General features: G+C 37.9%; 1 protein-coding gene across 1 annotated transcript in view; it reads left to right on the top strand.

Annotated features, from left to right (window-relative positions):
- LOC130555537 (partitioning defective 3 homolog B-like) overlaps positions 1-27,553 on the top strand; it is a 122,830-nt gene that overhangs the window by 47,894 nt on the left and 47,383 nt on the right. Inside the window, exon 4 of the mRNA XM_057335830.1 lies at positions 14,031-14,193. Within this exon, the coding sequence (XP_057191813.1) occupies positions 14,031-14,193 (163 nt within the window). The remainder of the gene's footprint in view (positions 1-14,030; positions 14,194-27,553) is intronic.

The following is a 27,553-nucleotide window of genomic DNA, read 5'->3' as shown; positions in this document are numbered from 1 at the left end:
TCTCTCTCTCTCTCTCTCTCTCTCTCTCTCTCTCTCTCTCTCTCTCTCTCTCTCTCTCTCTCTCTCTCTCTCTCTCACTCTCTCTCACTCTCTCACTCTCTCTCACTCTCTCTCTCACACACACTCACACTCACACACACATCTCCCTCTCCCTGCTATTTTAAGTCTTAATCAGTCTATGACAGGCATTTATATATTTTTTGGCCTTAAAGTGTATAATTTTTGTGTCACTGCTGACACTAGATAGAATTGCAAAAATACTTAGCACCGTTAGCTTTGGGTGGGCTTTGATGGATGTGATTTCGTTGGTAGATTTATGGGACAGGTAGTCCCATAAATCTACACAGAGTGTTGACTGACCGTCTGATGCATACGCCACACTTAACTGGAAACACTTAAGCAGATTTGAAGTCGTCCTCTGATTGGTTAAATTCTACAGGATTTCTGTCTGGAAACAACTCCAAGCGGTCTGATCATAGAGGAAAGTTGTCGTATTTATATGGGTTACAGAGAACTTATCACAATTGACAAAAGTATGCATTTGATTTTCTGTCCATCTTAAAACTGCACACATTTTGTGTGAGGAGCGCACACACATTTAAAAACATGAAACATTATTTTTGGCATTGTATTATAAGTAAAAACTTCAGTGGTTTTAGTTTTAGGATAAGAAGCCTAAAAATAAACGTGCACGTGGCAGGATTGTAAAGACCATATGGTCACTGCGATGTCATAAATGTGAGAGATGTGGAAGGGACACCTTCATCCTCCAGAGCTCAACCTCCTGCAGAAGATTTTGACCAAACACCAAATGCCTCACTGCATGGCACTACTTGAAAAAATGTGTTATCAACAGCTCAGGTGAAGAAACATTGAGAGAATACATTTCTCAACATATGTTGAACTGTTGTGTGTGGGCATCAAGAGCTCACCAGATCCAGTAAAACTTTTGGCAAGTTGTGTAACGTTTTAAAGATCTGTTCAAATATTTTGTCCAAATTTCCAGTGGGCAGAAAAACAGTAGGATGTGATATAACCTTAACTTGATAGTTCACCCAAAAATACAAATTCTGTCATTTACTCGCCCTTTTGTCATTTCAATCCTGTTGACTTTCTTTCTTCCGTAGAACACGAAAGAAGATATTTTGAAGAATGTTGTCAACCGGCACACTTTCACTTCTATTGTGAAAATAGAAGTGAAATAGATTGTTCACTTCTATTATCTCATTCTTCAAAGCATCTTATTTTGTGTTCTGCGGAAGAAAGAAAGTCAAACAGTTTTGAAATGACAAGAGGATGATGTCAGCATTTCTATTTTGGGGTAAACTATCACTTTAAGACATTAGTGATGCATTGAATTGACTGTATCCTCAGATGAAATCAGATCAGATTTCGATCCGATTAAATACGCAGTGTACTTGTTGAGTTTATAATGTTGCGGTTGTTATAACGTTGTACTTCTCTTTTAAACATGAATGTGGTGGAATGAGTCTAAACATGTTATCTTGCTTGTAGGCAGGTGCATTTATCTCAGTTAAGTACTCCCCTGTTGTTTTCTTGCTGGACCAGATACTGGCTTCTTCAGTAATGAAGCAGTCACTTCACATGCTGACTCCACTAAAGCTCAGTGTTGGCTGATTCATGACGGCTTTAAGTTAAGTGTGACTGGCGCTCCATCCGGCACTAAACAGCAGACAAGCATGTTTAAGAGTCTGCACGAGGCACCTGAATAACAGTACATTTACTTGATTAACATCTTATCGATTGGGAAGGAACATGAATCAGCAATAACCGGTTTTGATTAGTTAGAGGATGAAGTGAACACGTGTTTTATTGATGTTGGTCGGCTCTCTTAAATGGGTCTTTCTATGCCTCCGTCCAGAATGTTCTGTTGTAGGGGATTCTCGTTTCATCCTACTCTGGCTCTGTTGCAAACTCTTAAATGCTGCCTATGTAGGAGACGAGATTGATTTGGAAGTATAACAGCTGTTTTAACACAAGTTTATGGGATATGTCTCTCCTCTTCAAGTCTGTAGAATGTTGTGTTGTTTGGTGCGGTGAATTGCTGTACGGTGTCCTTGAGTGTCAGTAAGGCGCCTATGAATAAAATGTAGTAGTTGTAGTATTACAAAAAGTAAAATGTAAGATAGAAGTTGAGAGAGCCCTCTGATATGAACAATACAATGCTGGTTCAAATGATTCTAGATGCCAGCAGTGTGCAACGCTACATATGATTATTAGAATCAAATATTTTTGGATAGGACTGTGCCCTTACCTTGGGTAAGTTTCAAATATTAGAATCATGTTTACCAATAAAATTGAGAATAACTTTTCTAAGTGTGCTTCAAAGCATAATTACATAACTTCAAATGTGCTTTAAAGCATTGGCATATTTTCAAAGCTCTACAGGGGCACAGGCCTCCCATTACTTGACACTTTTTTCTTTTGACATATTCTTCTAAATGAATAATTTTCAATTATTAACGTCCACTGAATTTTATGTATGGTTGTATTTCCAGTTTTTTTGGGCAAAACTTTGTACAAGATCTGCCATGCTCTCCTGCAAGCTGACATTAAGAACCGTTTTCATTCATTTCATTGTCTTTCAAAGGCCCTACAGTGTGCTTCAGTTAGCTATAAAAAACTACGAAATTTGCCATTCTGTCCTCGAAATTGACATTGAGAACTGTTTAAACTTGTTGGTATTTATTTTCCGAAAGCATGCATTAGTAAGTTGCAGATCCGTTTTGTAAATTAATATACGGACAAAAATTATCAATATTAAACTTAGGCTGTGTTTACACTTGAATTCTTTTTCGAAGCTGCTAGCGTCTGTTTTACATTATAATCCTATGGAGTAAACCGTGTTTTCGAAAACGTCCTGAGCGCTTTTTTAAACGCTTTGCGCTGTTTTATTGTCCCTTCCTCTGTTGAGTAAAAGATGTATGTGCAATATTGTGTGCTTTATTTGCTTTATTTGTTGTTTGTTTAAATTACTTCGGTCTGTTGCTTCAAATCAAATTATTGTGTAATTTTTCACATTTGCATTGACAAATTTAAATCTTTCGTTCCTACCAAAATGTGTAAGGGGTTGTGGTCATAGATATCAATAACTAGATGCCTCATTCAAGCTCTCCAGGCACGTAGATGCGTCCGCCATCTTGGAATGGTCCACTGATGTCACTCACAGTTTGTTAGAATGCCACATCACTGCGCAGCCATGGCTGTGCATTTAAATTCCCGAAAAATTGGATGCCCTTTCGTTGTTGACATGTGATAGTGTAGGAAATATAATGTTTGAGTTTTTATACAACAACAAATATGTTTTCATAATCATACACAGTCAGCTTGCTCTTGAGTGTAAACGGACCGGCTTGGCAGGGTTGCCAGATCTGTGAAACAAAATCTTAGCCTAACGTCCCTAGTTCAAATAACACAACTTAACATTCATAAATAAAATCATTTTAAGATTGACAAAATCCTTCCACTCCTAACCTGTGGATAAAACAAACCGGAGCAACAGTTACAAAGTAACCCAATTCCACTGGAAAGCTGCAGACTTGGCAACACAGACCAGCTCGCACCATTCCAATATGGCGGACGACCTACGTATAGCGGCCCATAGAAACAGATGCTAATGCAGCATCTAGTTATTTATATCTATGGTTGAAGTGATAAAATTTTTATTGACAATTTCTAAATTATGTTCAGTTTTTCTGAATTTACTATTTATAGTTATGGAAAATTTAGTGTTTTTGTTTCATTCTGTGAACTACTACTAACAATATTTCTCCCAAATTTCAATTAAAAAGTTTCTATTTGCATTTACTTGCAGAAAACTGCAAAACAAAAAATTCTTCTTAACTGCCATACTTTTTCTTAAATTCTAATTGAAGAAAAAAGTTAGGAATGTTATGTATTCCCGCAACTATTTTTGAGAACGTTTTAAGAAATATTTGAGAATCGCACTTGCGAACATTCTTACGAACTTCCTATAATTTATCTTAAGAACAATTTTATATTTTGGCTTAAGAACAGTTTCGTGAATCCGGCCCCTGGATACTTTGCAAATACTGCAAAGAAAACAAGTTCATATTCACTTAACATACATGTATTGTATGTATGACCTAGCAGGACTCATAGTCAGTACGAAGGTGCGATGGATCACATTTAGAACACATTTTTTCAGCTCCCAGCGCAAACAGTCTCAAGTTTATGTGTTCTGGTGTTGACATGATATAAAGACACAGCTGACTCGCACAGTGGGAAGAAATTTTCTTTAGGGAGTCGTCTTCAATACCGTCTCAATGTATGCAGCAGGTGTTTAATTCTATGTTATATGGTTGTAATGGGTAGCTTTAATAAGACTTAGTCATGGCTGCTGAGGAGAGCAGATATTGTCTTCGACTTGTCTAACCGGCTCATTAATATTCTCACACATGCTAATACAGGTGTTGTCAATCTCATATAGAAACGGTGAACGTTAAATCATGCGCAGATAAATCTCTCTCACAATCTCCCATTTACTGGCTGAGATAAGAATATCCTGTAGGTTATTAATCTTCGCTTTTAACACAATACACACACACAAACTCTTTGTATCCTCTGGCTCTTTGAAAGTTTAGATGAGTGAATCTGATATGCTGAATGATCTTTGGGAAGCCAGATCATAAATGTTTTTAGTTTTACCCTAGATATGCAAGCTCAATGTAAGCTGGCTTAAAGATTCAGGTGTCTGCTGTTATGCTTTTTCATTCTGATCTCATCACTTACCTGACAAACCTTTAATGGCTGCCAGTTGGATTCCAACAGGCATTGCCTGACATTGTTTTGTAATGGCTTGTCTGCATGACTGGCTTTGTCTGACTTGTTGTAAATAGATGCTAGAAACTTATCTAAAGTGAGTATTAGGGATGTGGGGGTGATGAAATTTTCCCACCGGTTAATAGACGTGTTAAAACACCGGTAGTACCGGTGACACCAGGGGTGGGGGGTTTGCTGTGGGGTGGTCAAAGAGGTGGCCGTGACGTATATTAGTTTCAGCGGCAATTTGGGAACGGCAATTGCTTGAATTAATGGTTGGTTCAATATCTTTCTTAATAAAAACACACAAAACTACAAAAAAGTACATTGGCATTTGCTTATTAAACACAGACCTTACAAAACGAATAACCACTGCACACACCATGCAAAACATAAGAAGCTAATATAAAAAACCTTAACGTCAGATAGTTTGCCTTTAACAAAACGAATAATCACAACACACATCAAGCAAAAAGTAAACAAGAAACGAAACAAAAAACCTTTACGTTAAATGAGTGCCTATATTAACAAATCGAGTCATCGTGGCACACACTGTGCAAAAATCAAATAAATAAGAAACGAATAATAAAGTAATACGAAATAAATGGCAAAGCACCGGCTTTTTAAAATTAGAACAAAAATAAAATGCAACCGGCTCTTGATGACAGTACATATTCTACTACATGTTCTTTGACAGAAAAGCCTCCGCCATCGTTTTGTCTCCTGCTGCTGATCTTTGCTGCGACACTTGTTCCGTTTACACTGAATGCAGCAGACGCGTTAAACTAAACTAAGTGATTTATTACTATAAAAATTCAAATTTACGGTGGGGGTCGGTGCCGCGGTGGACAAGTGATGTAATCGGTTGGCGGGTGGACACTGTGTATCACCGGTGACACCAACTATCGCAACAAGCCTAGTGAGTATTCTAAATCTGATCTCGGATTGCTTTTCCTTCACTGATAACAAATTGGTTTTATTGCCCACCTTTGCCTTACTGCACAAGTAATGACAAATACAAATTCTCATTAAGGGTGCAAAATTGCAACCAACGTCTTAGTCCACCCCTCCCTTTTGAAGCACTACGGTGGCTGACACAGGACAAAGATGTTGCACTTTTTTGCTTCTTTGCTGAAGGAGATAACATATTTACGAAACGCGCTCTGTAGAGCATTTTGTCCGTTTAGTGCTACTGTAGAAACATGGCGAATTAAATATGAGAGGACCCGTGGTTGTGTATAGATAGAATTCTCTCAATCTAAGATAATAAAAAAGATATTACTTAATATCACAAATTGCACCTTTAAAGGCACAATATGTCATTTTCACTGCTAGAGCTTCCAAAACAATAACAAAGGCGTAAGTTGATGACATTATAACACTAGTTTCATTTGTGAATTTCTCTGACTTTAAATATTGTTGTAAACATTCGGGGTAATGTTAATACAGAAGTCAATATGACAACACTTTGCTAATGGTACTTGGATAATTACATTTTTATGCAAAAATCCTACATATTGTTCCACTAAAACAAACACAACTCCTTTTTAGACTCGTCTTTAATTAAACAGACATCTGCTCTTTCACAATCATTTTACTGCTTGTCATTGCTGGACACTTCGGTCTATGTAGGAAGGAAGTAACATTTAGTGCCCCTCCTTCTCTCACCCTGAAATCATTGTCCCTTCTGCTAATGTAGCCGCTTTTGTTATTGTGCTTGACAGGTTCTGATTCTGCCGTCAGATGTAATTTGGCATCGATCTCACACATTTTACACACCTGTGCCAGCACACCTGCCGCCGGTCTGCCCGTGCCCCCTCTAACATCTTCCTCTCTGTGTCAGTCTTACACTGTCATACGCGGTAATTAACGCCTCTAGACCTTTGCTGAAATAACAGTAATCAACATTCCGAGGACGACTGCGCCACTCAAATGCCACCCTGCTGAATGAGATATCGATGAAGTCTCCGCCACATGGTCCCAACTACTTATGGAAGTAGCCGATAATCCATATTCAACCACTTGCCCTCTAGACTGAAAATATGAATAACAGCGTATAAATGAAGTTTTATTGTGTAGCTTAAATCAAACACAATACAATTGTATGATGATAAGTATAATGGCGGCGTCTGCTTTAGTTGAGGGCCTTTATTGTGAGGGGTGGGCAGTTTTTTTGCTTTCTAAGGACAGAGAGTTAAAGGTGGCTCTTTACGCTGTCGAGCAGTTCCACTTGATAACGGACTATTGATCCAATTTGGGAGTCTGAACCTTTCAGTATTGGTTCCCTGTGAAGCCTGTGGGTTGGTAGGGAGTGGTGTGCACTTGTGGTTGTGTTTAGGGAAGTGAACCAGACCGGGTTCAGCAGGCTGATTGGGTAATCGAGCTGATGGATTTCACTCATTTGGCTAAAGTAAGTTTGGACACATTTGTTCTACTTGTGTAGGTGCTTGTGTGGAGGTAGTGCTGTGATTAAATAGCCGGGAATAAAATAAGTGGCTGTATTGAGTAGCCTCCTGCTGCAGGCCTGCGTTTCGGCCCACGCGTCTTAATTTCTTCAGGTTTGGTTATAATTTATCCAATTACACCTCGAGAAACAGAACGACTTCTGCTTTTTCATTTCAGGCAAAGGTTGTTTGGATTATTAGCTGTGTGGAGTTTAAAGAAAAACAACCACAGGGAAACAAATTACTTTGTGGTTTGGAGTGTGCTTTAGTCATGTAGGCTCAGGTCTCTCTTTTCATAGAGATTTATGGGAATTTGTGTTATAGTTCATGTTTATTTCACAAACAGTCTGAATCGGGTGCGTGTGTTTGGTGGTACAGTAGTAGGTTGCCAGGCGTACAGATGTTACTGTAGCATCGCAATACTAAAGGTACAAAATACTGGCGATGCCACTTTTTTTAAACGATAATATCGTAGTACTGTAAGTAATGTTGAATATGTGCATTAACGTTCATTTGAACATTACTTCGGCAAAAGCATTAAAACATGTTGAATTGTGTCGCCTTTCTGCTGTATCTCTCAAGTTTTTCAGCACAGTTGCAAGATGTTATACAGTTCAATAAAAAAGAAGTTATTATTAAAGCAACACTTTGGAATATTTGCTCACGGGTTCCCCCATGTGGTTGATGAGCGCAACTGTCTGTAACTAGTGTCGTAAATACTGTCGCTGTGTAATCTTCCCCGCGCAATGCATGTGAATTTATTTACTAAACTAATGGAACCGGGAATGCAGAAACATTGTTTGGAAACTCTTCCGTAAACAGGGGACGGGTGGGGGCTGTGTGTACATACTCAGAAACAAATGTATAGTATAATGCAATGTAAGTCGCTTTGGATAAAAGCGTTTGCCAAATGCGTAAATGTAAATGTACGGACCCGAACACGGAATTGTGGTTGTAGCTGCTATGAGGCTGCTCAGGTAGCAACGGCAGTAGAATTTGTCCGGTTAAGAGTTGTTCTACCACTGAAATAATTTTAGAGACATTATTTCAAGGTCGAAAAACTACATAGTGTTGCTTTAAATAGCATTTGTCATATTGTCAAAAAAGTTTTTTTGTGCTAATTTATCAACTAAAATACTCAAAGCAGAATTGTTCAGTTTCTCTGAACAACACAAAGGAGTGTTTCGTTTCTAAATAAATCGTGTTTTAAATTATTCACACGAGTCGGTGATTCAATGAGTCACTCATAAAGACACTTCATTCTTGAATAAATCAGCCATTTTGAACGAATCGGTTGAATGATTCAGTATAAAAATGGCCAGTTTAGTTTCACATGCAAACTTACGCCTTACATTTCATTGCTGTGTAGAAAAAATATGTTCCTCATTGAATTAATTCCCACATGAAAAATGTTGTTTTCATCGTGTAATAATTAAAATGTATATAGTAATTTATAATTTTTTTTTTTATAGTTATATATACTATAGTTAATACTACAGTATATATTAAAGTGTAGTTATACTATAATATTTAATAGTATACTGTAGTAAATACAGTACAAAGTATACTACAGTATTGTTTTATGCTTTTTGCTTCATGCCATTTGTATGATTTGTCTTGAGTTTTTCCCTATAGCCAGTTATTCATTCTCATTAAGTATAAGTATTCAAAATTTCGAGTGTTTATCTAGGTGTGTATTTATGAAACTTTGGTTCATTTTGTATCAGTGTTTCCCCTAGGTTTACGGCTTTGGGGGGGGCTGCAGTCTCTATATTTTTTTGCGGCGGAGGTCCGGACAATACTTTTTTTAATAAATAATGTTAAATCAATCAATCTAATGTTTTATCAGGCCATTTACTTTATATTCTGATAGCCACAGTCTGTATGAAACATAGAAGGTCTGGCAACTGAGAAAATGTGTTGTAGGCTCTGGTGCTGAAGCGAAGTCCCAGTGGTATATTTTAATATTTAAAAAAAAACTACTGACAACAAAATGTAACGACTGAAATAAATATATCATGAGCAGAAGTACTTACAAAGTTACTAACGGCCTTTCCATGCCATTCATACTAGAACTGATTCTAAATATTCTTTCCAATTAAAACATGATTCACAATGAAATGCTCTTAACATGCTGATTATTTATGTTTTTATTATCATAAATGTTTTATGTAGATACAAGACGTTATGTTTTATAATCTGTCACAAACCTATATAGCAAACAGTAAACTGACTGACAGCTAAAAATACTTTATTACTGCTGCATTTTCGTTTACTTAAGCATTACAGAAAAAGTGTACATTTATTTACCTGCTCTTGGTGTCTGCAGGTCTTTATATGCGACGTGTCTTTGGCTGGAGAAGCAGCGCTCACGTAGCGGAAAGGGTTCAAATGTTAGAGGATAAATAAAGATATTAGAGGATATAGCGGCAAAATATAATCAACATTATTGTCCCCGAGTGCGCATGATGTGTACATCTCAGTTATGTATTATAGACATGTTATATAGGAAAGGTAACCTTAAATGACTTCTCTTGTGATCTAACGCTACATAAAAAATGTAATTAACTTGACCTTCAAGGGGGGCGGGAGGTGGCGTTGGAGGGGCGGGGGCGCCCCCCAAGGTAATGGTAGGGGAAACACTGGATCTGATTGATGGACGAACACATAACCGTGATACATCTTGATATCACGATACTTCCGCCGGTATAGTATCATATGACATTTTTTATGGTATTGTGACAACTCTAATAGTTACTACTGTAGCTAACAGATAAAAATGAAATCCTGTTTCCTCTCATACACGGGCAACTCGTACACACATTTTCTCCTCTGTCACAGGCCCAGACGGTTGCATTGAATGGCCGACATTCTGCTAGATATAAATGAGACATCACACGCAGCCAAAGTGGAAGAGAGAGAGAGTGCGCAGGAAAGAGAAATATTAGTGGAAGAACCTTTGCTCTTTCCTGTCGTCTCTCTCTCTCTTCATATCTCTTCCAGGGTGAGCAGATTGATGACATTTCTAAAGCTCCACGCTCTCTTTTCCCTCTGGTGCGGAGGAAGTGCTCCTCTCGTCTCCTGCTCTTTGAATAAATCACAACCCTCCTAAATAAGGGTTTAGGGACAGAAAATGATAGCAATCAGGGATGGATGAATGGATGAGAAGGTGTTGGTTGAGGGAAGGTGAGGATTGCATTGAGGGCTGTAATGTTGCGTTCCGTTTAATGTTTAGATTGGGAGGCTAGTTGTTGATCGATGCGAGTTTGAAAATGAGCATAGTGTATTTTTTATTGATCGTGAAAATACTGTCCTTTGAGAATGTGAAGTGATAAGAGTTCAATTTGCCACTTATTGGAAGATTGTCAAAGTAGGAGCTCTTTGGTGCAAATTGTGAATAGAATGTGACATCTTAATATTAATATTAATAAGTCTTTATTCACTTTCATTGTATGATTTAAGATGCGATGAAAGCGAATCCACAGTTATCGGCCAAGAGATCAGCGGAATCTCTTCAGAGTACTGAAAAATAAACTTACTTCTTTTGTAACTTAGTTTTTTGGATTGCTACAGTATATTTCATGATGACAGCTGTGCGACTGTTCAGAGAAGAGATTTTTTTTGCGTTTTGTCATTCCAGGTAAAAAAAACACTTGTTATCAATCACAACAGGAGACGTTAGGCATGATGTAAGCATTTCAGTCACCATTCACTTTCATTCTGTGGAAAAAAAGATGCAACGAAAGTAAATTGTGACTGGTGCTGTCAGGCCCCATGACATTCTGCCTTTTGTGTTCCACAGATGAAATACAGTCATACAAGTTTAGAATGATGTGAAAGTAAATCATGACAAAATGTTATTTTTTGTATAAACAGTCCCTCTCTCGCACATTCTCACTGTGATCATTTATAAATATTACAGATGACACGTTTAAAGAAATGACAGCACTTCAGTTCTTTCTCGAAACTCTCTCTGTAGCTCTCACCGGTTCATTTCTGCTCAATTATGGCTCCATTTCTCATTGAATGTCACATGAATGTCACACAGTGTATTGTTTATTTATGTGTAGCCTTCTGACGTCTCACGCGGGAAGCCTTTGGTTTTACCAGTAAACTCCTCTTTCTATTCGCTGCATTCACACACACACAGACACGCATGCGCAGAGACCCCTAGAACAGCAGTACGGCCGGTCGTCTGCAGTGTCATTGACTCTGTGAATGAAGTGAGATCTGTAGGTATATAACTGTGCTGGGCTTCACAAACACACAGCTGAGTGAAGTGAATAGATCAACCTGATGCGTGTTGGCAATGCTGGGCTCTTTAGATGTCCTCTATAGCGTCCTCATTCAGAAGGTAATGAAGCACACTGAGTTGTTTACTGTAAATATTGTAAAAGGTGGCTAAATTAGTTTACATTTTTTTCAATTTTTTTGTGTCGGAAATCCTTGATTTACTCTAGTGCGCAATATTGGGTGTTGTTGGCCATTTTCTAGTGTTTATAGGATGTTTAGTTCTGTAATGTTTAGTCATTTACAGTGAACTGTTTGTAGTGTATACCCCATAATATGATTTTAAACGTACAGATGTATTTCGCATACTGTAATTCGTGGTGAGGGCTGTCGCTTTCTCGGTTAGAGTAAGAAAAAAGATACATTGATTTTATTTCAAATTAAATAATTTGTGTTAAAATAGCGAAGCAAAATTATTCATCAGGGTTTTTCCTGGCTCAAAATGGGTGCCATCCTTATCTTGTACACGCACGCACATGTATGCCTACCGTACCTTTAAGGGGCTTAACCAAACACTTAACATATTAAAACATAAAAATTTGAAGAAAATTACAATTATTTAAGTCACCGTGAACCGGAAGTTGCGATCGTTTTTACTTCCGTATTTTGACGCATCTCCAAGTGAACTGGAATTTCTAATGAGAAAAATAGTGGGTGTGGCTTTCGTCTTTCTCAGCGTTTTGATTGGATGTATAAAAACAGCCGTTGCATTTTGAAATGGAACTGGCAGCAGACTGACAGTGGAAGGGATGCACCGCCCACGCCGTCTAACATACATCATTTAAGATGGATAGTCATTACAGGAAGGAAGTGCATTTTCAGATTTTAGTTAAAGATTATGAGGGCACGCGAATTTTAAAAATAGAATGGCCCACATTGATAAACTATTTACAATAAACGCTGCACTATTTCATGAAAAAATAGGTATTGTAACTTTTAATTTCACTGGGACTTTAAGTTTTATTCAACCAAACAGAAATGTTTTTAAATCAAATAAAGCTTTTTATTCTTTTCAACTAACTTTTCAGTCCACAATAGCCAACTAAATTAACCAGTCGTACTAAATTTGCAAAACTCATTCGCGTCCTGCGTTCTCTTGTGGTTTACTGAGCTTTGAATGATTCACTGATATTTTTATATTCGCTAGTGACTGAAAAGTTTCAACAGGTTAAACGAATCGGTTCAAAAGAGTCATTTGTTTGCGAGTCGCTCTGATCACAATGTGCGTTCATACTGGCGAACTCGCTGTGTACAGTATAATGCTGATTCAGCAAGCCAACTGCACAGCTTAAAACATCATACAATTTAAGAAACCTACTTGGATGCAAAACAAACAATATTCACCTGAAAAGCCGTGAAACACAGCTAATACAGCTCCTATTAGCTCTTGTACTGCAACTCTTCAGCGCCTCACTGGACTGATAATGAAACAGCGCCTCCTAAGTGGCGTAATGCCGCAACTGCAGTTAGAAATGACAGTCTGTTGACAGAATACACGGAGTGTTTTTTGTGAATACCCCGACGTACTTTTGGCGAGAGACTGAGGCGGCACGAAATTTGACAGAGGCGGCCGCCTCCAATTTTTCTATGCAGGAAAAACACTGTTCATACGTTTTTTTATAGATGGTTTCAAAGAAACAACATAAACAAACATTACTGCGCATGCACGCTTTTGTGGCCCAAACTACACATCGAGTCCCTGCCGATTATTTCTAATAACAAACAAAAGAAAAAACAAGTAAATTACATTAGCTAGTAGATTAAAATTCTGTCTAGCCAGTATTATTTTGGGTTTCTAGTAGAAGAACCGTTACTTGGCTAAACTTACATGCGACAAAGTTACACAAACCATTCAACAAATTGTTTACTTTAAAAATTGTATATACAAAAAAAAATCAATTATTTATTTATTTAATAGATTTATTATACTATAAAATATTAATATAAACAAATATTATTAACCATTAGCCAGACCGAACAAACACAGACTGGAAGTTAACTTCGGGCATGGTGCGTGTGTCCGAATAAACCGTCTATAGCTAATATGTTACCACTTGGAGGCAAGGATGATATGATTTATTATTACATATTTGGTATCACTTATAGGCATTTTTTTTTTGTCGAAATCTAATCCATAGATATAATTGATGACTCTATTACTGCTTAATGGGTCGGCGAGGACATTTGCTTACGTTGTCTTCTGTACAATGGCTTAAAATGTGAGACTGTAGAGCTGCAACTATCCATTTATAATAAGAATGGATTTGAGTTTGGCTCCAACCCTGATTTAAAACACCTGAAAAGACTAACTGAAGTCTTCAGGAAGACTTGAAAATGACACACAGGTGTGTTTGATGGGGGTTGGAGCTAAACTCTGCAGGACAGTGGCCCTTTAAGACCCGAGTTGCCCATTCCTGATTTATAACAATCAATTCTATAACATACACCATAGAGGATGTCTTTCTGAATCATATTGTGATGTGTGTTTTGCAGTTGATAGCCGTGTACGAGGAACAGGAAGCCCAGCAAAGAAGCGCTGCGAGTCCCGGGAACGGCCCAGGAAGCTGCAGCCCAGAACCGTACGACTCTGAACTCGCCTGCTTCCAGCCAATCAAAGGAGGAGAAATCGAAGTCAACTCCTCTGCCCTCAAATCCAGTACGTATTCTGAAAAAAGTGTCGGATCGAGTGTAGTCTTTAATACAAGTTAAGTTAGTATTTGGAGGAAAAAAGAAAACTGTAGTGATGCATCAGCTTTACAGAAAGAGTCTTGCTATGAAACACGCGTGCCTGTGAGTTAATGGTGAGTGAAATAATAGACTGTCGCTATGAGAGATGATATTATATGCTGCGTTTTAAGCTTGAAATGCTCTGACTCACTCGTGTGGCCATGAACAAACCTCTGCGAAATGTTCCCGCCGCATTACAGTAGTCATTCATATTAAAGATAATATCGCTTTTAATACACGCTTCACCTTAACCAACTCCTCTCTCTCGTATCTTCAAACTGTAATAAAATCTGCCTGAAGAATTTCACCGTCAGGGAGAAAATCGCTGCTGCTGAGAATTATGAAACTTTTATATTCAAACCTTCAGCATTCTTTTCTCATTTATACAAGGAAGGACGTTTTCTCTGCAGTTTTGTAGTGCTTCGAGCTTTCCAACGCTTTACTCCAGCACCTCGGGGGACTTTTTTTAACCGTGTGTTTTTCATCCAGGCTGGTTTCACCTCTGCCTGATGTCATGTGCATCTCCACTACAGAAAACACACCCCTATTTCATCCAAATGTCAGAGAGTGTGCGTGATTCAGAACGTGTTTACACACTGATATGAAACCCTTTGGTAAAATAAGCTGGGGAATGGTGTGGATACATGTACGTAAGCACAAGTGTCTTTGTGTCTCCTTTTAAGTCTTCTGCCCCTTTGTGTTTTAAGTTTGGTTGTAAATTCAGACACGGGGGCTTGTAACGTTCAACGTGGCTTTTCTTTTGCGAGCCAGACATTCCAGGAGAGTGCTCGGGTTTCTGTGAAGGATGGAGGTGTCGGTTGATGGAGTGATCTTTTCCTCTTTCATTCTCCACGGCTGTAAATGTGCCGTTTGTCATGTTTACGGACTCTGACGTACATCTGTATCTCGATCATTTGTTTAGAAGAGCGATCACACGTACCCTCAGACTTAGACACACACACACACACACACACAGTTTGAATACTGTTGGAGGACATTAGGACGTACAACTAAGGAGACATAGACATTAAAAGTGCTCTTGCATTCAAATACATCTAAATGACCTGCAACCAAATGGAACAGAATGCATAACTTGCGTTTTGTGACCAAACGTCTTTTTTTATAAGAGCAGCAGTGAACGAACATTTGTCCACATAAAACCTTTACATATGACCTTAAAAAATAGTGCACGAGTCACCACTTTTATATTGTCCAGATTTGTTGTCCATTTAAAAAACAACTTTTGTATGTAAATATATGTTTGAAATGACAAGACAAAAATTGACGTTTTCCTTTTCAACTATTTCTTTAATACAGTATGAAAACTCACAGGACTTTCGATACTGTATCTTAAAAGTGATGCTCACAAAACTGGTGTAACTGACTTAAAAGTTAACCAGCGTGACACACAATGACAGGCTGATGATTTCATTTCATTTTGCATGTGTGCACCAAGACGACAATTAATAGTGCAGATGGAACGTGGGAACGCCCCCTAAAACTGCAATTTTGTTGCAACTCAACCCTGCAGAGATCTGTCATTATGAAGCCAACTTCTAAATCAATATGCACATAAAGACGCACACCCCGGTACTTCCCAGCGTGCGGCCCGACCCGCCTCTCTAAGTGGATTATTCCTCCAGTCCAAATGAATGCTGAGCGATCAGCCATCCATGAACAGGAAGAATACACGTCTTCACAATCCAATCAGCCACCTTTCATTGAGTTATATGATGACCTGTGAAATCCCTGCTACCAGAGCAGCACTCTAATACTATTTTATGCTCTATAGGTTTGTTTTATTACTCCAATTAATTCACAAAGCAGCAAGGCAAAAAAAATCAATTTCAGCGTTTTGAATGGATTGCTCACCGTCTGTGAGACCCGGCAAGGCAGAAGCCTGTGTGAATGTGATGTAGTTTTGCTTTAAGGCCTGAGAAAACCTCTATGCACGAATGCAAAGGCTGTAACGCAAGCTTATTTACCAAGTTTGTCAGAACGCAGTTCATTACAAATACAGGTTGCGTTCTCAGTATTGCCACAGGGGGCACTGTGGAGCACACCATCAACTCTTTGCTTGTAAATATGAAGAAAATCCCTGTCGATGTTTGTTTTGTGGGACTTTGCGTCATCTACTTTTGCATATTTGGATGTACTGTAAGATACGTTTCGGTCCTACAGGGAGATGTTTCACCAGACTTTGAGGTTGGAGGGGAATTGGTGGGATTTCTGGGAGCAGAAGTGACTGTTTACATGTTCAGTCAGTATTTATGTGAACTCGTAGATCACTTTAATTTGATTTGAAGGGATGTTGTTTTGGCACTGCGAGAGTTTAACACACACATATGTTTGCGCTAGCGCCGTCTGCCTTGATAAAAAGGCCCAGAGGTCTTCTGAGACCAGCAGTGTCATCTGGAGTCTGTCAGTGAGAAGCTACACTCACAATCTTGAGGAGCGATTCCCCATCGACTGTACTTGTGTGTAGATGTCGTATAGTGTGCTTAAATGTGTTGATCAGTGCCGTTTGGCAGAACTGTTCGCCAGTCACCCTGCAGCTCTGTGTTCTGGTCAAAATATTGATGTGTTAGAAACTTCTCCTGTTTTTTCCATTGTGGTAGTAGTTGACTGCTTATTCAGCGATCATGAATACTGACCCGTCAAGGCTTTTTCCACGTTCTCATTATTGTAGTGTAGGGCTGGGCGATATATCGTACGATTCTTATGCTCTCAGTTTGTCCGTTTAGGGCTACTGTAGAAACAACATGGTGAATTCCATGCATGGGGACCCGCGGTGTGTGTAGATAGAAATAGCTCATTCTAAGATAATAAAAACATTTACATAAAAACGCTTCATTATGTAAGGTCTTTATACACTTTTGAACACATATAGATATGTATATGCTATTCCATTTCCGTCAATAGATCCTCCTAAAGATCACATACTGCCCCTTTAAGAGCTGCAATGGTTACAAACCCTGTCACTACACTTGTATTTTGAGTGTGATTCAATGGCCTATAAAAGAAAAAAGTGCAAAATAAACAAGATGAATTCGACCGATAGTATTGTTCATGTGTTAAAAGAAAAATATTTAGTAGATTTTGTGATAATATTGTTATTATATAGTCAATTATTTTGGCCACGATAGCCTATGCATTTAGTGAAAACATTCTGACAGCCCTTATTTGCTTGTTACTATTTTTATATACATTTTTGCAATACTTTTGGAAAATTTGAACACAAAATAAATGCCAGTTAAATATAAAAAAGTGTTATATATTTAAGAATTTTTTATAGTTTAACCAAAGACATCATCTTTTATCAACCATTGTTTTTGCATGACTCAAACACTCCAAAGGTCTCTAAAACAGACAAATAGACGGATAAATGAATTAAAATAAAAACTGAACCTAAAACCTTGACATGTTGCACATTTTGCAGCCAATGATCACTGTTGGCGTTCATTGTATAAAACCGCTTTTTTTGTGCTCGAGATATAAAAGGAAATATCAAAGGTTTGACATGAGGATGTGTAAATGATGACATCATCGGCTGTTATGTGTAACTCAATTTCTACAAGGCATTAAATACAGCTGCTAACATGTGTCTACTCCACCCTCCTATACTGCAGCCTTTTATTTATTGCTTTAATGGCATATCTTCTGTATCAAAGTGATTCGGTTGTATTACTGCAGACATTGCTGCATTTGCTTCATATCTGTTTTATCAGTAACGAGATGTAAGCTCTTTTTTTCAAGAACGTTTGTGTGTGTGTGTGGATACGTTCACAGTTAAACATTCAACACATTGGTTATTTGGCAGCCATATGCTTGAGTTAAAGCCCAGAGACTTTAAGTGAAAGACTTTAATTAGTTTGTCACACTGGAGCAGTCGGTAGACAGTTCTCATCACTCACGCTTCTCACTTTTAACGTTAAGTTTGAGAAACGTTAAAATTGCTCAGCATTTTTCAGCGGGAAGTAGTTGAGATGTGAAAATTGGAAATGTTTTTCATTTTGAGAGGAGGTGACATTGTTGGGCTGTTGAATAATTGCAAGCGAAGTCCACAGCTTATGTGCAAAACTGGCCAGATGGAAAGAAAGTTGGACTGTTTATGAATCGTCCTTCTGAACTGGTTCAATTTAACCAGTCTGCGAAGATATTTTGTATATCACTTCAATTGTGCAAGTAAAAATGTGAGGTGAGTGATGGTTTGGAATCAAACAAAGCAACATTGGATGTATTTGTATTATCATTTACTACAGTACAAGCATGTGACTGAGATGTTCAAAGGGATAGTTCACCCCAAAAATATAATTCAGTCATCATTGATTCATCCTCATGTCGTTCAGAACACAAAAGAAGATATGTTGAGAAATGTCTCAGTGGTTTTGTGATCATACAATGGAAGTCAATGGGGACCAAAGTTGTTTGGTTACCTACGTTCTTCAAAACATCTTTTGTATTCTGCAGAAAAATGAAAGTCAAACAGATTTGAAATGACAAGAGGGTGAGTGAATAATGACAGAATTTTTCCTTTCAGTTATTTTTCTTTTAAAATTTTAATAAAATCAATTTAAAAGAAGCTCTAGCGCCCCCTTGAGTACTGGAGTTGAGTATGCTTCATTTGTCCGCACTCTTGTTGTTGTTCTTAATATTTCAAGTTTTGAGACCGTAGGCTCAATCCTTTTGAGCTTCTCCAGGTTTTTCCTCACTGACTCTGTCTCTAACCTCAGGGTCTCTTTGTTGGTCTTGGATTGTGGGTAACGTGTCCCTTAGGAGCTGGTGTTGTAAATTACCTCTGATGTTCCTTTTCCGATCAGCTGCAGGTCTTTCTCTTCCATCCTGACCTTGCTTAAGTGCCGACACTGATGGGCAGTGTAAACATCTCAGCAGCGATCTCCCGCCTAATCCAAACCAGGCCGAGTGGCAGCCGAGTGTCAAAAGCAGCATTTGTCATGCTGTCAGGCGTGAGATGGGCCAAGGGAGAGCCAGCAATGGAGGAGAAGGAAAAGAGCCTGCATGCTATGGACAGAAATAGGACAGCGGGAGAGAGCGATTGTGATTTAAGACTAGTTCGGTGAAGGAGAGAGGAAGTAGATGCTTTACCTCAGTGCTCTTTTTTCCACTGCTGGGCATCTGGCAAGTGTCACCTGAGGCCTTGTGGTTAAGATCATCGTTCGGTCTGCGTGACGAACCCTGGCAGAGGGGTTATCTCGAACAGAGACAAACCTGTGCACTTTTATCACGTCTGACATGTTTATGAATTGTTTCGTGACATAACTGTAAACTCCCGTAGTTCCTGGTGCTGTATGATAATGTGCAGAAATCTTGTTCTCTTAAACCTGTTGTCAGCTACACTTAAAGTGCACACAAAACATTGTCTTCAAACCAAATAACAAAATAGACATGTACTTAGAAGATAATTGAATGTAGCATTATAGGCAAGAGGTCTTCTAGACTAGCCACATAGCGTTTAAAGGGATAGTTCAAGCAAATATTAAGATTCTGTCATCATTTATTCACCCTCATGTCATTCCAAACCTTTATGACTTTCTTTCTTCTGCAGAACACAAACAAAGATATTTTGAATAACGTTGTTGTCCAAACAGCATCGAACCCTATTGACTTCCATTATATAGACACAAAACCACAGAGACATTTCTCAAAATATCTTCTTTTGTGTTCTGAAGAAGAAAGTCATATACAGGTTTTAAATTACATGGGGGTGAAGCTTTAAAAAAGTTGTAAATACAGGATCTCGTCTGAGTTAAGAGCACATTGACTTCTTTGTTTCATTGACCTTTTAGTCATTTTTGTGAACACACGGTCTGCCAAGAATGCATAAAAGTTGCTTTCTGACTAAAGAGGCAGAAGCTGAAAATGAAATACCCATATTAAAGTTGTTGTACTCATGAACCCTTTGTATTACAGAGATATGCTCAGTGTTTTCAGAAAGGACTCTGGAGATTTTATCTAAGAATCAGAAGTGAAGTCGGCTAATGAGCACAAAACCTTCAGAATAGCACAATGTCATATTATATTTGCAAAAATACACATCACATTGAGTGGATTATTGTAACCCACAATTAGGGGTGGGCGGAATGAGCAAAAATCTATTTCACGGAATGAGTCATTTTATTTCATGGAAACGATATGTTTCACGGTAACAATCTCCCATTATAATATATCTTAATATATATAAAATATCTTATATCTCATTCTTTTTTGAGAATTAATTTATTACAGTTCATTTGAATGCTCACCATAGTTATAATGTAGGCAAGTTTAGAAAATTGACATAAGATATCAAGTGAAGTTCTGATAATGAGATTTATTTTATTACACGGCTCGTTGAAATGCTCGATTCTGATTGGCCAGTCGCGACATTTGCAGGTTCCTTATTCCCAGATAACAACCTCTCAAAACTAACAACACACGGTAACCCGGATGCAGCAAATCATTTTGAAAGGTATTTTGACAAATTAAATATAAATATGCATTTTAATAACATATGACATTATATTTACAAATGATTCAACCAAATTGCCTGTTCGTGACATTTGAACATCGTTTCTTACCTTAAAACCGAAAGTAAACGGCTTTTCCTCACGGAAGGTCTGTATTCGGTAAAAATGAGCTAATAAAGTATTTCAAATTCACATTTCATGTCCAGTTTTTTCTCGTGTGCCAAGTAGCCGTGTAATAAGCGGGATAATGTACAAGCAGCCGGCTGTTATCGCGAAAAAATCCCCTTCAGTGTGATACAAGACCCTCCGCTTCGATTATTTCTGCAGCTGCCTGTACATTATCCCTTACATATTTATCTTCTGGCTATATCACATGTATACAGTAGGACGATAGACAACATGTAGTACAATGAAGTATGAATATATGCACAAACAATGAGAGTACAGTATATGATTGCTGTTATAATCTGGTGTTCATGGCGTCTGTACTGTACTGTAGGTCTTCATCGCTCTTAACTCTCTATTAGATGCGCATTTTTAGTGTGTTGTCTCTGTCTTTAGGTTTGTTTATTCCCGCGCTTGTCTTTGCATCGCCAGTCTCTGGTGACTCCACATACGTCTCCCAAAACGGGGGTAAGCGGTGCGTCATGTCAAAGCACTCATCGCGCATTTCAATGCAAGTTTCACCTCGGCTCGCCTAAAGTTGAACTTTATTAAAACTATTAACAGCTTTACAAAAAAATCTGACTTCTGAAATAGGTGAGAATGAACTTTTTTATATGCATGCGCAGATCATTGCACCCCTGCACGAGCACTGCGGTTGAGAGAGAAAGCGCCGGACTGGGGCGAATCGCTTAACTACAGACTGTAAGAAGGTCAAAAGAATATTTGATTTGTTAATGTGTTATGGGTGCATTAATTCACATGCTCTTTCATCATATCTCCCAACTTGCAGAGCGCCGAGTTAACCACACCTACTTATTTACATTCCGCGAACACGGAATACAAAAATCTCTTGCGGTTGACATTTTATTCCACGGTAATGGCGTATTCCGTCATTCCGCCCAGCCCTACCCACAATGCAATATATTTGATTTGATCTTTCATTTTCAGTGTGAATTTCTAAAGGGTGATGTCTTTTTCTGACAGAACCTAAAACTTTTTTTTCATTTTAAAAAACATCTTTCGTTTATTTCCAATAAAATGGTTTCACTGCCTTAGTTGCAAAGTGATGAGATCATAAAAATCCTTGCTGCATAACTCATTTTTGTACATTATTATATACAATATACAATGTGTACTGCACAGTATTCAGTACTGCTCCAGAAGTTTTCTATTCCCAACGTAGCCCTTAAGTGCCATAAAGAATGAAATGCACCAAAATGTAATAAAAGATTTCATTAAAGTATTTAAATGATTAAATCAGAATGAACTGGTGTAATTGGGCTTTTTTGTTAAAGAGTGATTTGATTGGCACTGTGATTGTATCCCTATCATCAAATGAAGTGATTTCAGTGATACTGAGTATGAGAGCTTAGTGAAGTGATGCTGATGCAAGTGCCAGCAATAGTGTCAGTGTAACTCAAGTTAAATGCCTCTATTTCATCTTTTTCTGTAAGGTGCACGTGCTAAAAGAAGAACCAGCTTGTTTAAACTCTGCTGAATGTGTCTCTAGACAAAAAGAGGTCTTTTTACTTTAACCAGACCTTTTATTTAAAACACAAAGGAAACTTTCTTCTTTACTGCGTGTTTGTAACGCAGCTCTCTCTGTTCACTCCATCGACTGCTAAAACACATTTTGAACGATGAGATTGAAAGGAACATTGATTTTTTTCATCAATAGCTCCAGATTTAAGTGCATCCAGGGTGTTCTTTTAATCAGGATCAATACTTGACCCTACAATATTTTTGACATATGTCTATATATTTTCTTTGGGTTTGGTTAGACCCAAGGGGTTTGAAATCCAAAGGTCAGATCTCTTTTCTAGTGTCGCTTTAGCATTTTACTTTGTCTTCAACAGTCTGTTTGCTGTTTTACTATGTCCTCATTCACAGGAATATTCAGATTTTAATCGTAAATTTGTCATGAAGTCAACTGACATTGCCAGATTATGCAGTCTTTGGTAACATTTTAGATACATTATGGTTTTGGACATAAATTGAGTTCAATTGCTAATCATTATGACAAAATGTAGAAACATCTGCATCTAAAGTATTTCCATAATTTCTAAAACAACAAATTTGAGTTGATGACATGCACACAGGCAAACATAAAGAAATCTTAGAATATGGGCTGTAATCTGGTAATGATATGCTTTATTGCTTGTAGTTCTCTTGTGTTGGTACACATGAAGAGAAGGACAGAGATGGCTCATCTTAAAGTGTCAGATTGATAAAGATACAGCGATGAGTAAAGACCCACAGGTCTGCAGTTTTAGACCACCGAGCAGAACGTCTCCCTCGTCCCTGGTTACGCGTCTCCATCTGCCCGATCCCCGAGTGTAAATCTACACTCATCTCCTGGCCGACACACCATCCGTTACTCCCTCCTTTAATGGCCTCCGGCTCTCATCCGACCAGCGGGAATAGGGGCATCGCCATCTGAAGCAAAGTAAGACTGAGATATAAGCTCGGGCTTCCAGATCAGTCAACGCTGGAGTCTAACGCACATACATTGAAGCCATCATGTAAGGCTAATCGCTCATGACTGAGAGTGATGGATGCTGAGGAGTTATGGGAAGGAAGGCCAGTCTTTGTAATTGTGCTTCAGGTGTTCACACGTGTTCCTTGTCATCGTGGGACGTAGCTGCTTAATTCTGATGGTTAATGGAGGTGTGCGCCACTGTTTAATATGATTCATGGAACGGCACTTAACTCGAACTGCTTTCAGATCTGAAACATTGAGAAGCCAAGTTCTCCAGATGGCTTACGGAGGGCTGTTGAACAGTAGACACGTTTTAATGGAGACCTTTTTGATATCGGTTTAAAGCTCCATAGTTTGGAGAAAAATAATTGTGATTTTTCTGATCTTTTTCTGATTTTTTTTAAGAGCTACTGGTTTCTTGTGGTTATACAATTATATAATCAAATATAATTACAACTAACAACAAAAAGAAACAATGCAAAATCAGTTCAGTTAAAATCTATTTATGTGGTGCTTTTTAGTAATTTTCCATTATTGCAAAGCCTCTTTACAGTAAATGTATATATTAAAGGTCCAATGTGTTTATTTTGGAGGATCTATTGACAGAAATGCAATATAATATACTTGTATAAAGGCCTTACATAATGAAGTGTTATGTTTTTATTACGTTAGAATGAGTTATTTCTATCTACACACACCGCGGGTCCCCTTGCATGGAATTCGCCATGTTGTTTCTACAGTAGCCCTAAACGGACAAACCGCTCTACAGAACGCGTTTCGTAATTGCTTCTCCTTCAGCAAAAAAGCGAAGACGTGACGACATCTTAGCCCTGTGTTAGCCACCGTAGTGCTTCGAAATGGAGTGGGAGGGGTGGACTGGACTGGAGTGGAGTAAGCCGTTGGTTGCAATTCGCAACCTCACCACTAGATGACGCAACATTTCATACACTGGACCTTTAATGCAGGTTGTAGTGACAGAAGAAGAAAAGGAAACAGAAAATTATGAAATATTGATTTCAAATAGCAGTTTTGGTTCAAAAATGGTTCATTGTGCAGCTCAATCTGAGATGCAGATATATTTGAATGCATCTAAATATATTCTAAAAGAAGTTTGGATGCGATAAACTCTGTATGCCATTTACTCATAGACAAGTGGAGTGAACGAGGGAAAATACCATGAAACTGCAAAGATGATGATTCTTGGTTGACCACGTTACAGTAGAAAACCTCTGAGGAGCATTTGATTTGAGAGAGGAGAGAGTCTTTGTAAGCAGTAGTCTCTCTTAGTCTCTCTCTCTCTCTCTCTCTCTCTGCTTTTTGCACACTTATAAAGAGTAAAACTCAGGATGACTGTTTCATAAGGCTAACAAAACACTCTACAGCTGTAGTTCAGCTTCTTTTCACACTTTCTTTGGGTGACTGCCATCTGAATTGAATACCTGCTTGATGGAGAACTTTACTCTCGTTAAAAGAGAAGAAAAATAATCTGACAATACAAAAAGACACATAAGAACAAAGATTGTATTGGCAAGGCAAGGCAAGTTTATTTCTTTAGCACATTTCATACACAAGGGCAATTCAAAGTGCTTTACATAAAATGATTGACAAAGAGAAAGAAGACGTATCCTTAAAATGCAAATGATTTAAGATCATAAATACAACTTAATGCAATAAAACAGCAATAAAATTGATTAAAAATGTATATATAAAAAGAATAAGAACAAAAGAAAAAACAAATAGAAATAGAAGTGCAGTTGATGTAAACCAGCACAGTGCTCAGGTTGTGAATGCACAGCTAAACAAGTGTGTTTTTAATCTGGATTTAAAAGTGGCTACTGTTGGTGAACGTCTGATGTCTTCTGGAAGCAGATTCCAGCTACGGGTGGCGTAATGGCTAAACGCTGACTCGCCTTGTTTGGAGTGAACCCTTGTTATCTCTAACTGACTCGATCCTAATGATCTGAGAAGTCTGTTTGGTTTATATTCAATAAGCATATCTGAAATGTATTTAGGTCCTAGACCATTGAGTGATTTATAGACAATTAATAATACTTTGAAGTTGATTCGAAAAGTTACTAGTTATTGCGCAACGTAGCAGTGATTAATTTCTGCTAATGGCAGCATTGAAATGATCAGTAAGCTTAATAATAGAGAACATTTCATAAAATCAAATTGTACACTTTACAAAAGCCCTAAACGTGTATTGGTCTTTTTTGTTGAACATTATGAAATGGATGGTTGCTGTCAATACGGTGTTCCAGCAGTGATAAAATACACAATATAATAGCAGAACAAGAAGTGCCTGAACAATTATGGGAATAATGGAAGAAATGCACTTTAGGTAGTGCTACATTTGGCATAGTCATGGGGTTAACATTGCTTGTGAATGACAAATAGCTAAGGCTATTAAAAAATATTTTTTTATTTATATTACTGTGGTTCTTAACCTTTGTATCTCAAAGGACCCCCATTGCCATAATTACTATTCAAAGGACCCCCTCCACATTGTGATTTGTCCTTCTTATCCTGTACTGACTTGAACGTCTTCAAATGATTTTATTAACAGAAAATAAGTCAATATATTTAATGTCGAGACAAATATATTATTTAGTCATTTATTGATTGTATATATCAGAAAACGTAATAAATAAATGTATTGGATGCTGAATTTGTTACTGCAGACATTCTTTGTAAATCTCTTCTTACCTTGCTCGAATAGCCTGTAGCATTTACAAGAAATATAACTAAAAGGAATAACTCAAAATTGTTAGTTTGAACATTTTGTATAAAACACTTTTTAACGTGCAGAACAGAGTTATTACTTCAATACCAGCTATTACATTAATTATCAGTTATATAAAAAATGATGGTGTTTTTATATGGGTGCATCTGTATTCAGCATTACATGAATCATGTTGTGCTTAACACAATGTCCTCTCTTTCTGTTCACGTTTAACTTGTTTATTTGTATTCACAGCCACGAGCTGTTATATTAGGGTCCTTGTGCTGCATTATAAAGGCATGCTCCACTGTTGGGCCGCTTGTTAAATCTAATTGAGTGAATGAAGAGGAGCTTCACATTGGCTGTCTATGAACAGCTGGGGGTCTGGAGGGGGCCAGAGACAGGACTGTATCTCCTTATTGTCCCATTGTCCCTCATGGGGAAAGCAAGGCCGAGGGGTAACACTGGGGGACATTTAGCCTATACTTCCATACGAAGTGGAAAGTGAGGGAACAGCTGGGAGCTTTAAGCTTTAGGTTCGAAAGGCCTAGAGATAATAGAGGAATATGTTTCTTGCCCCCTTTTGTAGAAGAAAATGTTTTTTATTTCTGGTTCTTCCTAAAAAAAGTGCATTTATCACGGAGCGATTTGAACTAACCTTTTACCCTCCGTTTTATATAGACATAACTTGTGTTACAGTATTTGTGCTGCAGACCAAAGCACCTTAAACGACATCGCCTGTTAATAATAGGTGTGATTAACTTTATTACCTGGCAACCACTCACATCGCGGTTTGCAGCTCAGATTTGCATTTAGATTTGTTCATTTTTTGTTGTTTATTCATGTGATCCTAGACTTCTATATTGAAATTACTCAGGAAAGACGCATAAAACGTGTGTTTTTGAAACTTTTTTTGTGTGACTCCCATGTAGATTCCCATGTGAAACACCCTTAGCATCACACGTAAGAAGCCATTGGATCACACGTGCATCATGCGGTGATCCTTTGGATGTTAAAGGTTGTTTATGGAACCATTAAGCCAACCCTTGTAATGTCAAATGACTCAAAATCTGCCACGATTTCATGTAAAAATCATGTACTGGAAATCATGTAAAAATGTATTTTTTAGCAATATTGTTTTTATTAATTTTCTAACAACAACAAAGCCAGTCGAGATTACAAATATTACAATATAACATGCCTAGATGAAATTCAAATCACACACAGAGAGGGACAAAAATCAGAACACAAACACAATAAAACAGATCGGTTACAATCCTTAAGTTCTGTTGTCGTGCAAATGTTGAGTGGAAGTGACCCCAGACCTTACAAAAATTAGGAGACTTCTCTTCCTTGAGCCGTATTTTTTCAAGATTTCAAACAGGGACCATCAAAGAAAGCCATTTCTGAAACACGGAGGAACCGTTGCTTTCCAACCCCTTAATATAATTCTCTT

The sequence above is a fragment of the Triplophysa rosa genome, linkage group LG6 (genome assembly GCF_024868665.1).
Source record: "Triplophysa rosa linkage group LG6, Trosa_1v2, whole genome shotgun sequence".
NCBI lineage: Eukaryota > Metazoa > Chordata > Actinopteri > Cypriniformes > Nemacheilidae > Triplophysa > Triplophysa rosa.
Note: the sequence above shows the minus strand (reverse complement) of the source record. Positions and strands in the feature narration are given on the sequence as shown.